Raw genomic sequence first — 13376 nt, forward strand, 5'->3', positions numbered from 1 at the left:
TTGGAGAGAGGTGAGGGGGGAGGTGTGGGCGCAAGTGTTGCACCTCCTGCGGTTGCAAGGGAAGGTGCCGGGAGTGGTGGTTGGGTCGGTGGGGGGTGTGGATCTGACAAGGGAGTCGCGGAGGGAGTGGTCTCTACGGACAGCTGATAGGGGAGGGGAGGGAAATATATCCTTGGTGCTGGGTCTGTTTGGAGGTGGCGGAAGTGACGGCGGATGATGCGCTGTACATGGAGATTGGTGGGGTGGTAGGTGAGGACCAGTGGGGTTCTGTCCTGGTGGCGGTTGGAGGGGCGGGGCTCAAGGGCGGGGGAGCGGGAAGTGGAGGAGATGCGGTGGAGGGCACCGTCGACCACGTCGGGGAGGAACTTGCGGTCCTTGAAGAGGGTGGCCATCTGTGTTGTACGTATTTTGAACTGGTCCTCCTGGGAGCAGATGCGGCGGAGACGAAGGAATTTGGAGAATGGGATGGCGTTTTTACAGGGGGCAGGATGGGAGGAGGTGTAGTCTAGGTAGCTGTGGGAGTCGGTTGGTTTGTAGTAGATGTCCGTGTTGATTCGGTCGCCTGAGATAGAAACAGAAAGGTCTAGGAAGGGGAGGGAGGAGTCCGAGACTGTCCAGGTGGATTTGAGGTCGGGGTGGAAGGTGTTAGTGTAGTGGATGAACTGTTCAACCTCCTCGTGGGAGCACGAGGTAGCGCCGATACAGTCATCAATGTAGCGAAGGAAAAGATGGGGGGTGGGGCCAGTGTAGTTGCGGAAGATGGATTGTTCCACATACCCTACGAAGAGGCAGGCATAGCTGGGGCCCATGCGGGTGCCCATGGCTACTCCTTTTGTTTGGAGAAAGTGGGAGGATTGAAAAGAAAAGTTGTTCAGGGTGAGGACCAGTTCGGTCAGTCGAAGGAGGGTGTCGGTGGAAGGGTACTGGGTGGTACGGCGGGAAAGGAAGAAACGGAGGCCAGACTAGGTAAAGATGGCAGTTAACTTCCTTAAAGGATATTAATTAACTAGATTAGTTTTTGCAACAATCATCAATAGTTTTATGGTCACTGTTACTAAGACTAATTAATTGAATTTTTAAATTCCACTATCACTGTGGTTGGATTTGAACCAGTATCATCAGAGCATTAGTGTGTCCCTCTGAATTGCCATTCGACTGACTGTTTCAAGGTCAGTCCTGCAGTTTAACATACTCTTTTCAGTAGGGGAGAGAATAAATCAGGAGATAACGTGCATGTGTGAATAAGGCAGTGCAATAATTATGCATGACTTTAACCTTCATGTAGATTAGGAAAGTCAAAGCTATCAATCAAGGTAACCATAAGAGAGAATTTAAGGGGTGATTTCCTAGGACAGTATGCTATGGATCCAACTAGGGATCACATTATTTTAGATCTGACGATGTGTAATAAGATAGTTTAATCAATAATTTCAGAATAAAAGATCCCCAGTGACCATTCAGTGAGAGGGAGAAGCTTGGTCACTAACAACTGAACTTAAATAAGGGTAATTACAAAGGAATTAGGGCAGAGCCAGCTGGATAGTTGAGGCAGATGTTTAAGAATGTCGTTACTGACTCACAATAAAGATATATCCTAGTAAGAAAGAAGTATTCTGGGAAGCAGATAGGACAGCCGTGGTTAACCAGCGAAGTTAAGGTGAGCATAACGTTGAAAGAAAAAGCACATGATGTGGAAAAGATTATTGATAATTGAGGATTAAGAAAGTTTTAAACACCAACAAAAGATTACCCAAAAATTACCAATATAACAGTTCTGTTCAAAAAGGGAAAATGACAATAAATAGTAACTATAGGGCAATTAGCTTAACATCCATATTAGAAAAATGTTTAAGTCAATTGTGAAGGATGTAATAACAGAGCATTTAAACATATATAATATAATCAAGCAGAGTCCACATGAAGCAGTGGATGTAAACAACTTGAATTTTCAGAAGGCGTTTGATGAGGTTAGGCTACTTAATAAGTTAAGAGCCCAACATAATGATAGTAGTATATTACAAGGATAAAGGATTGGCCAACTGTTAAGAGATAGTAGGGCATTTCCAGGGTGGCAACCTATAACTAGTGGAGTGCCACAAGGATCAATGAGAGGAGGATTAGAGGAGTGAAAATACTATGCATATGTTAAGGATGAAATGCAAACAGGTGGACAGGCAAGTGGTGAGGATAATACAATGAGTCTGCGGAGGGATATAGACAAGTTAACAAATGGGCAATGATTTGGCTGATGGACATAATGTGGAAATGTGAGATTATGTACTTTAGCAGGAAGAATAGAGGCGCAGAATGGTATTACATGGATACAAACTGCAGAAAGCTGCAGTGCAGTCCTTTTGCATACAGTACATTACAAAATGCTACCATACAAGTTCAGCAAAGAATGGGGATGGTAAGTGGAACACTGGACTTTATTTCAAAGAGAAAATAAAGTATAAAAATAGACAGGTCTTGCTAAACCTTGTAAGGCACTAGTTAGCGAAGTTAAGATGAGCATAACGTTAGACCACACGTGAAATACTGTGAATAATCTTAGACACTATATTTAAGGAAAAATATGCTGGTATTGATATTGTCCAGAGAAGATTCTCTAGATTGGTCCTAGCTATAGAGGTAAGATTATAGAGAATTAGGCTTATATTCACTGGAGGTTAGAAGAATCAGAGAGATCTGTGTACATGGACACCAAGATCCCTCTGCTCATCCACACTACCAAGTATCCGACCATTAGCCCAGTACCCCATCTTTATAGAGAATTAGGCTTATATTCACTGGAGGTTAGAAGAATCAGAGGAGACGTTATAGAGGATTATTATCCAGCTTGATAGGTTAAACACAGAGAGATTGTTTCCCCTTGCAGGCGAGTCTAGCACCAGAAGGCACAATCTAACAGTCAGGGGTTTGCTTGGTTAGGACAGAAATGCGAAGGAATTTCTTTTCTTGGACATTAGTCAGTATATGGAATTCTTTAGTATGGAGGGCAGAATAAGCATTATGCTTAAGTCTATTAAGGCTGAGATAGACATATTTGTGATCAGTAAGTGCAGCAAGGAATATTGGGTTAAGGTAGACAAGTGGAGTTAAGGATTATCAGATCAGCCAGGACCTCATTAAATGACAGAGCAGATTTGATGGGCCAAATGGCCTACTTCTGCTCCTGTGTCTTATGGAAATAATTTGTCAAATTTCTATATTAGAATAAATGTCACACTTATAATTATTTTAAAATTCAATATTCTAGCTTCATTTAATATGTCCCATTTATTTATTTCACTGTAAAATTTATAAGTCAAATGATTCACAGTGGTTTTTGGCCTGCTATTTTGTTCACGGTGAGAATACATCAATATGCCTGGCTACTTATCCTGCTTGATGATATTGTTACTAATACTTGAATGTCCCTTGGTTGAGTGCCATATTTAACTGATGTCAGGAAAAGGGAATTCTATCCTCTAGAAATCACTATATCTTTTGTTCTATTACTGACTGCAAAGTTCTGAAATATCTGGTCTTTTCATGCTGACGATTACATTATAAGCCACAAACTATATTTGTTATAATCAGTTTGTTTGTTGCAATAATCGGTGAACAACTTTTGCTTTTGGTTGCTGCAGTACTATGCTGAGTATCAGGGAACATACTTCAGATTCTGAATTATCCATAAGCAGCACCACTTGGACCCTATAAATTAATCACTATATTTATCTTTAATAGTATAATTTAGAGAGATTTATGTTCTCGTCTTACTCTGTATGAATTGAATTGCTTTAACATTGATTCATACACTCCAACACACTTTCTTGTATTATGCAGCCTTCACAGATTAAGTTCAGTTGTTTACCTGTATCAAGAGTTGAATGTATGTTAAAGCTACCTTCACTGGACTTGGTGTTCTCGTCAAATCGAAGTGATCTGGAAAGTTTGGGTTTCTCGCATGCTTTCGACGGATCTCAAATGTCTGCCACTGCCACTTCACTACTTGCTCAAACCGTGTTAAAAACTGCTGCTAACAAAACAGGTATGTAGGTAAAGTAGCACAAGAACGGGTATTCCTCTTTATTTCAACTCTGCATGTTTTTAGAGGAAGTCAGAAATGAAGTGAAGAAACTGTATGACATCCTTAGTTCACGTTTTGAGACTTTTCCTTGTTTTCTTTATACAAAAGAGGACCTCATACTTTGGCTGTTTACAGTGTTGTTTCTTCTACTGTTGATATTGTTTGCTTTTACTACTTTTTGAAAATGTGACATTATAATTCAACAACAAAATGTATATATTTTCAAACTTGTGATAAATATTCATATATATATTATATATATATACTCATAATCTGAAAGTATTGCAAGTACAATGTGATTTGCTAACACTTTTATGAAGAGAACAGTTTATTTGCAGATATCCGTAAGGTGGATTACATACATCACATCACAAAGTCCTTGTTGTGGTTAATAATGATACAGATAAATCGTTCTCTATGTAGAGGGACCTGTATTCTTAGAATTCATGAAGCTGTGAAACACTGCACAGTCCTGATCAAGGATCTCCCATGGCAGGCTAACTGCTGTTTGCTTCAAGATCATCAAAAGCAGATGGTTTTATTTCACACTTAAGTCGTGAATTTAAACTTATGACAGTCCAGGCTGGTCCAAAATCCCTTGCTGGCATCCTTGAATGTTCTGTATTACAAAGCAAAAATTTTTCTACAGTCTCAGCACATTTTTGTATTTATTTTCCTTTTCACTTTTATGTCCAATAAAGCATACCAACAGACTTTTCTCATGTTCCTTTATATTTTAGTCCTAGTTTTGCTTCATAAACTAGTAAGTTATGAGATCAAAAGAGAAAATGCTGGAAAATCTCAGCAGGTCTGGCAGCATCTGTAAGGAGAGAAAAGAGCTGATGTTTAGAGTCTAACTGACCCTTTTTCAAGGCTGTTGACAAAGTTATGAGATAGTTTGCTAATTCTTTTCAAGCTAAATGACAGTCACTATTTTCCAGTATTAAATAATTGACTAATTCCAGAATTATTTATGCAGAAAATTTCAAACCAGTTGCTGCAATCTTCATCTGTAACTGAGGTAGTCATCTTTTTGCCAATGCCACAACTTGTAGCGTTAGCCAAAGCTCCCATCTCAATTTATGCTGCTTGATTATATGATTTTAGTTTAGGTCAGATTTGATGGTGGGTTTCATTGAGCACATCAAATCAGCTCCAGTATTCGGTTAATAACTAATGAGTTATTACTTCATAAGATCATAAGAAATAGGAAAAGGAGTGGACCATTGGGCCCTTCCAGCCTCTCTATCAAGTCTGATCCAATATTCCTCATGTCTGCTTTCCTGCCCTTTCCCCATCACCCTGATTCCCCTACTGATCAAGAATCTATCTCAGCCTTAAGCATGCACAAGTATCTATTGTCATAGCTCATGGGAACAATAGAAATCGTAGAAACCCTACAGCATGGAAACAGGCCATTTGGCCCAATAAGTCCACACCGCCCCTCCAAAGAGTAATCAGACCCATTCCCCTACCCTATTGGTTTAGATTTACCCTTGACTAATGCAACTACCCTACACATCCCGAAACACTGGGAGAATGTGCAAACTCCGCACAGTTGCCCGAGGCTGGAATCAAACCCGGGTCCCTGGCGCTGTGAGGCAGCAGTGCTAACCACTGAACCACTGTGCTGCTTTCTGTGGCAAGGAATTCAATAGAGACTCAATCCTGTGAGAGAAGAAATTCATCCTCATCTCAGTCTGAAATTGGCACCCCTTTATTCTGAAACTATGCCCACTCATCTGAGACTCCCACGAGAGGGGAACATCTTTTTAGCGTTTACCTAGTCAAGCACCTTAAGAATCTTATGTGTTTCAATGAGATCACCTTTCTTTCTTCTAAACTCCAAACTGTTTAGCCTTTGCTTCCAAGACAATTCCTCCAAATCACAAATCATCCACGCGAACATTTTCTGATCAGCCTCCAATGAAATAATACCTTTCCTTAAATAAGAGAACCAAAACAGCTCACAGCCCTCTAGGTGTCTCATCAGCCTATTTTACAGTTCCAGTAAGACATCCCTACTGTTATGCTTAATCACCTTGAAATAAGGACCAGCATTCCATTAGCCTTCTGATTACTTTCTGAATGTATATGCTAGCTTCTATGTTTCGTGCATAGGAAATCCAAATTCCCTTTGTTTTGCAGCTTTCTCCCACTTTTCTCCATTTAGATAATATTCTGTTCTTTTGTTCTCCCTTCCAAAATGTACAACTTACAATTTTTCCACAGAACACTCCATCTGTCAACGTTTTGTCCATTTACTTAAGTTATCAATCTCTCACTGTAAATAATTTCTATCTCTCTCACAACTTGCTGATGAATCCATTTAGGACAGGGATGATTGTGTCATCTAATGTACAAAATGTCTTCTGTCATGCATTGCTTTTGACTGTCCTCATTCTGTGATAGTGACACCATCATAGGTAACTGACTGTAACTATTCATGTACATGCTTTGATTTTCTTTTTAACTTCTAATAAACCTGTTCAAAGATGCTATCACATACCTATGGATCAAGTGAGACCAAGGATCACCTGGTGCAGAGGTATGGACATTATCAATGTGCCACAAGAATCCTCGCATCCTTTGATATATTGACTTTTTTTTTCTATATCCAAAAGTGTTCTTTCACACAACTGAGATTTATTTTTCATCACCAAATCACCCGTGGTACTTTTTCATCTATTAACTGCCACCAGCAAATCACCTGTGTTTTCCAATTAATTAATTTAACATACAAAAAGCCCACTGAGAACATTGCAAACAATCAAATGTGAGGAAATGTAGGGAGAGAGGAAGAGGGCTAAGCTAAAATGGTGTTTGGACAGGTGCATGCTTAGATTTAGTTTTAATCAATCTGTTCACAGATGTCATGTCAGTTGAACTTGATACTTGAACCCTGGCCTCCTGTGCAGAATCAGGGACACTACCATTGCACCACAAGAACCTCTTACATGTGTTTTTTTAGCTTTATATTCAGAAGTGTTCTTACAAATAAGTTGTTCTTTCCCATCACCAAGTACGAGATGCTTTCATTCTGGATATCCAGGATGAACCTGTTCAGAGATATTATCTCAGACCTTTGGAGCATTTTGGACTTGGACTTGAACCTGGGATACAGACATTGCATCATAAGAACCTATATGCTTTGATTTCATTTAAATTGCATGCTATGATTAAGATAGTGGAGTAACTCATCTGTTTAGTATCCACAGTTATTTAGCCTAATTGTTTAAAAAGTATAAGTTATCATTATTATTTCTTAATTGATGTATAAATAAGATTGAGGGACAGAACTATGCTCCTTTATCAGAACTCCGTATGAACTGAGAGAATTGTGGCCAAAACTATATTGGATAAGATTCATTTTGTAGAATCAAGACTTGGGCTGGTTTGGTTGGGCTTCAAAACCACACTTTATAATGAATGAGGTAGAATACTATAGGAGGCCTGGACCTCTGAAAATGGATGATGTGGTGGAATTAGATTTTTCTCTGAGGTGAACATAATTTTGTATTTTAACTAGAATGTTTTGGAGTCACCGGAAAACTGGGAAAGGAGGTTTGCAGTTGATTCCAAACCTTGGAGCTTTAAATTTGTTTAAGTAGAGTAATTGATCATACGTTACTCCATAACATAATAGAAAAGCCGGTAGGCATGTCTAGTTTAGATAGAATACATCCACAATATTAATCAAATGATGACCTCGACTACAATACTGAAAAAGCCTTTCTCATCGTCATGAATAGCATTCTCATGACTGTGACCATAGTAAATAATCATTCCTCATCCTTCCCAACTGGTCTGCAACCTTTGACATTGTTTATCGCACCATCCTTTTTCATTACACTAGCTTAGTTCAAAGAACTATGTCTTGGTGTCAGCTCTAGAGTCCATCAATGATCTATCCTTGACCACCTTCACTCTGTAATTTGTCCAATTTTATGATGAGCTGCCCTCTCAATACTCCATGGACATAATCTGAAACAGGGTACTGTGTTTCACAAGTACCTGACAATATCCATCTGTACCTTTACCATCAAATCTTTCAGCTCTTCCACTACAATGACTTATCAGACTTTTAGTCTAGCATCCAGTATTTATTGAGCCAAAATGTCCTCCAATAGTGACAAATTATTGTGTGACCAATGGAACCCAAATAACATGCCAGAAAGAGACACTGATTCAGAGTTCATCTATATAAAGCATGGACAGATAGCATATGTATGATTTATGCTGCCATTCCATTAATACTAAAGAATATGGAAGAGGAATTAAGTACCATTGCTATCACTAAGGAAGTAGTATGAGACAAACTAATGGGGCTGAAGGCATGTAAGTTCCCTTGCCCTGATTATTTGCATCCTGGGATCCTAAAAGTGGTAGCTACAAAGATAGTGGATGGATTAGTTGTAATTTTCTAAAGACCTTTGACTTCTGGAAAAGTAACAGAGTTGGAAAACTACTAGTGTGACACCCCTATTCAAAAAAGGAGGGAGGCAAAAAACAGATAAGTATCAGCTGATTAGCCTAATATCTGTTGTTGGAGAAGTATTGGAATTAGTATTAGCGAAATAATAGCATAAGATTTGGAAAGTCATAATCCAATCAAGCAGAGTCAACATGCCTTCATGAAAGAGAAATTGTGTCTGATTAATTTTTGAGAGTTTGTTGAGGAAGTCTCAACCAGAGTGGATATAGAGAAAACAGAAGATGTATTGTATTTGGACTTCCACAAGGTGTTCAAAAGGGTAACTCACAAGTACCCTTAAGTCATAAGAGCACATGGTGTTGGAGGTAGCATATTGGTATAGATAGAACATTAACTAATAGGCAGGAAACAGCAACAACAGGGATTAGTGCTGGAATTGTAACTGTTAACAATACAAACTAATGACTTGGAGGAAGGAAGTGAATGTACTAAAGCCAAATTTGCAGATGACACTAAAATAGCTGGAAGGCAGATTGAGAGGGACATAAACTGTTTACAGAGAGAGAGAGATATTGATAGGTTAAGTAAATGGGCAATAAGTTGGCAACTGGAGTATATTATGAAAAAATGCAAAGCTGTTCAGATTGGAAGGGAGAACAAAAGAACAGAATGCTATTTAAATGGAGAAAACCTGCAGAAAGCTACAACACAAACAGACTCGGGAGGTACTTTGCACAAAACACAAATCTCGCACACAGGTGCAACAGGTAATCAGAAAGGTGAATGGAATGTTGGCCCTTATTTCAAGGTGGTTGGAGTGTAAAAGCAAGGAAGTCTTACAGTAACTGTACAGTGTGCTAGTGAGACCACATCTGGAGTACGATGAGCAGTTTTAGTCCCATTATTTAAGATATTATTTCAAAGGGGCTGCCTGGAGAAGGTTCACGATGATCCCTCATATAGGGGACGGTGTTATGAGGAAAGTGAAACTCTAATCACTGGACTTTAGATGAATGAGAGGTGAGTAGAATTACAGCATTTAAAAGACTTCTGGATGGATATATAAATAGGAAGGGTTTAGAGGGATATAGGTCAAATAGGGCAAATGGAACTAGGTCAGATTGGGATGACTGGTCAGCACAGACATCCCAATCTGTCTGTTTCCATATTGTATGACTCTATATCTACACTCCAAATTTTCAAAAGCAAAGCAAGACGATGTGAACCATGAAATTCAATTCTTTGATCTATATATTATCTACTGTGTCCATTGAAACTCATTTCTTCCACTGTGATACATCCTACAGTTTGAGGTCAGGGTTAGTTCTGCAACTAGATTCTTTATAACAGATCATTCATTAGCCATTACTCTTATAAGCAGAGGTGACCAGATGTGATTGGTACTTTCCATTCCACCCCCAACAGGTGATAATCCAATATCCAGGGAGAAGAACTCTGGTCTCCTGCCTGCTGGAGCTATGCGGAGCAATTGCCCTTATCAGACACAAGTATATTAAGAGGGTTAACCCAGGATTCAGTAACTAGAACTTTCATCTCTACTTGCTGAGCCTACCTACAGTGGCTCTCGACCCTGTGACCTTCTGATAGGCTATAATGCTTCCACTGAATCAGCATGATCTATAGCTACTTCAAACTTAGCGATATAAATATATGCCCTTTTCATAGTAAAGGGCGTTTGGCTATAATGTGTGTTTCGTCAATGTGAATTCGCTGTAACATGATTGACGAATTGGAGTCTCTGTCTCTAAAGTGCAAACTTTTAAAACGTGTGTTGGCTGTAACACGATTACATCGCCAACATTCTAAACACTGTTTCCAAATTTCAATTTTTCTATAACATGGGGTTACACAAGAACATAACTATCATGTTATAAAATAACTGACTGTACAGCAAAAATGAGTATCCTCCTGTTCAATGAATTTTCTTTTAAAATAAAGTTTGCGCAACTGGAAACAGTCCCAAGTCAAAGCTTGAAGAGAAATCTTGCTACTTATTGGTGTCATACCTGACTCAAAGGAAGGTTCCAGGAGAATGTGAGGATTGCAGATGCTGGAGAGTCAGAGTCAAAAAGTGTGGTGCTGGAAAAGCATAGCAGATTGAGCAGGAGAGTCGATGCTTTGATCATAAGCCTTTCATCAGGAATCTTGTGGTCAAAGGAATCAAAATAAAGTTGTGGTCATTGGAAACTAATCTTAGCTGCAGGACATCAATGCAGGATCTGAGCAAAATTCAGGTTTGAATTGGAGTGGCAAGTAACATTTCATGCCGTACAAGAACCAGGCAACGCTATCTCGAGTGAGAGTTCCTGATCATTTGCCTTTGGTGTTTAATGGCATTACTATTACTAAATTCCCCACTATTGACATTGACTAAAAACATAAATTTATCAACCATATAAGTACCGTGGTCATAAGAACATCTTAAAGGCTCGGAATCCTGTAATGAATAACAAACTACCCGACTCCATGAAACCTATCACCCTATACAGGTCATGAATGTAATAAATACACTCCACTTGACTGTAATCTGATTATTATTTACATTCTTGTGTTAACCAATTAATTTCTCTTTTGAAGGTACACCAACTGGATTTGGAAGCCCTCTTGGAAGAAGCCGACATAACAGCAGTCAGTCTGATCTCTCTTACTCCAGCACTACTGCATCAGGCTTGAGTTTTACAGCTTGCATGTCCGATTTCTCCCTGTATGTTTTCCACCCATATGGAACTGGTAAACAGAAAACAGTTACTGGCCTGACTCCTGGATCAAGTGCCCCTGGTAAAAGAATCCAAGATTGTTTTATTTTTGCTGTGTGATATATTACTTATGAAAATATCTTTTTTGCTGTACTTTGTAAAAGTTTTCAGTTTTTTTAACTCGTTATGTAAGTTTCATTCTAATTCTAAATGGGTTTTCATTACAGTTAATACTTCTCTATGTTTATGCTATTATTTAAAGAAATACCCAAGTGATATAATTTGATATATTATAATATAATTATGAGATGGTTTATGTAAATGCTTGTTATCAACTTAACAATTTGTTTCCATGCTGTACATCTCTATGACAACCCTAATATACTATGAACCAGGTTACCAGACTACTTATGACAACCTAAAGTAGCAAAATTGAATAACATTTTTGAAAAAAGTAGAAAGAATACATTGAATAGTCCTGTTGATTAATTTCTCATTCTGTAGGTGCTGTTGATGAAGAAGCCAGTTCTGTCACCGGTCGTAAGGATTCTCTGAGTATTAATCTTGAATTTGTGAAAGTCAGCTTGTCTAGAATGAGACGGTCTGGAGGGGGTACATTGTTTGATAATCAAATACCAATCAAAATTAATAACAAAATGGAAACCACCTTAATTAATATCTCTGGTATGAAAAACAACTTTACTGATTTCTGTTCAATAGAATTATTTTAAATGTCTTTTATGAATTAAACTTTATTAAGTATAGAGATATTCAACAAATCATTTAAGGGATGCAGTTATGCATTTATTTCAAATAATTTTAAAAATTGTAATGGAGATTCTAATGGAACTTGGGATAGACAAATTGGGATGCTTCAGTGATCATCATTGGATTTTCTAAAAATTTGAAGATAATTATATTTAACGTTAAGTATCAAATGAAAATTATTAGAAATGTGCTTTAATCCCATCATTTTATGAAATGAATTGTTCTTTTTTTCACATGCAGTTTACTATTGTTAAATTCTTGAATTGTAAACACTAAATTTACATACGATTTTACCCACAAGTGAATCATTGAGCTAGTTTTAAAAAAAAATGATTTTGCACATTAAAAATCAATAAACTTAATTTATTTGCATATATGGATTTGGATGATCTAAGAAATTCAGATCTTAACTCTTCTGCATGCTAGGCTACCTATGATGGCTAGTTTCTGTAGTGGAGGAAGGGGGAAATATAGTTTCGATGCTATCAAGATACATAATTATTTTTGTGGAAATAGCTTCTTGCTTACAAAATATCATGAAGTGACAATGCGGTTGAATGTAGTGCACACACAGGAAGGTAGTACAAGGATGTTTATGCATGGTTTTAATTTTCCGACTGACCTAAACTTTGTTTCATCAAAGTTTATTTTATTATTTCAAAACATACAAGGAATTGGAGGTATTTGAGCAATTACTCCAGAGTGAAATAGTTTTTTTAATTGAAAAGCAATTTACCTCATTAGTCTACAATGAAGAAAACTTATCTTTCTCAAAGTTAGCATGTTTTCTGTAGTAAGTCAATCTAAGATTTTGATTTTAAGAAGTACACGCTTGTTTGTCTGCAGCTGTCTGTGACATTGGATCTGCTTCCTTCAAATATGATATGCGCAGACTTAGTGAAATTCTAGCATTCCCAAGAGCCTGGTACAGGAGAAGTATTGCTCGGCGCCTCTTCCTTGGTGATCAGACAATTAACTTACCAGGTAAGATTATGCCAAAGTGAATGTAAATTTAAAGTACTTGAAGGAAAGTTGATTTAGATTATTAAACTGCCATCAATTAATGTTTGTTCTTGTATTAATGCAGATCTTAATTGTAAAGATTAATTACTTTTGTCTTTGTTTTTATTGGATTTATTTTGTTCAAATTTGTTCAAATTTTCTCTCTCTTTTCTATTACAAAGTTAGCCAACATTCTGCTTCACTCTTTAGTGTTATCTGTTCAGACTCAAACAATTGCCTTTTTTTGTGAACCCACAGGATGGGAAAGGAAGGTGTAGGAATGGCAGAACCTTTAATCTCTTGAGAATAAATGGGCAATACAGTACATCATCAACATTATGTGACTGACTGAGACAACCCATTCTAGTCAACTGAAAAT

At 37.9% G+C, this 13376-nt stretch overlaps 1 protein-coding gene across 11 annotated transcripts in view; it reads left to right on the forward strand.

The window, feature by feature from the left end:
* The window catches only part of kiaa1109 (KIAA1109 ortholog), a 420067-nt gene that overhangs the window by 372666 nt on the left and 34025 nt on the right, over positions 1–13376 (forward strand). For all 11 annotated transcript variants that reach the window (XM_043674034.1, XM_043674040.1, XM_043674039.1 and 8 more), the window contains 4 exons: positions 3832–4036; positions 11109–11309; positions 11732–11911; positions 12842–12979. In XM_043674034.1, coding sequence (XP_043529969.1) covers positions 3832–4036; positions 11109–11309; positions 11732–11911; positions 12842–12979 — 724 coding nt within the window. The remainder of the gene's footprint in view (positions 1–3831; positions 4037–11108; positions 11310–11731; positions 11912–12841; positions 12980–13376) is intronic.

This window comes from Chiloscyllium plagiosum, chromosome 32 (assembly GCF_004010195.1).
Source record: "Chiloscyllium plagiosum isolate BGI_BamShark_2017 chromosome 32, ASM401019v2, whole genome shotgun sequence".
NCBI lineage: Eukaryota > Metazoa > Chordata > Chondrichthyes > Orectolobiformes > Hemiscylliidae > Chiloscyllium > Chiloscyllium plagiosum.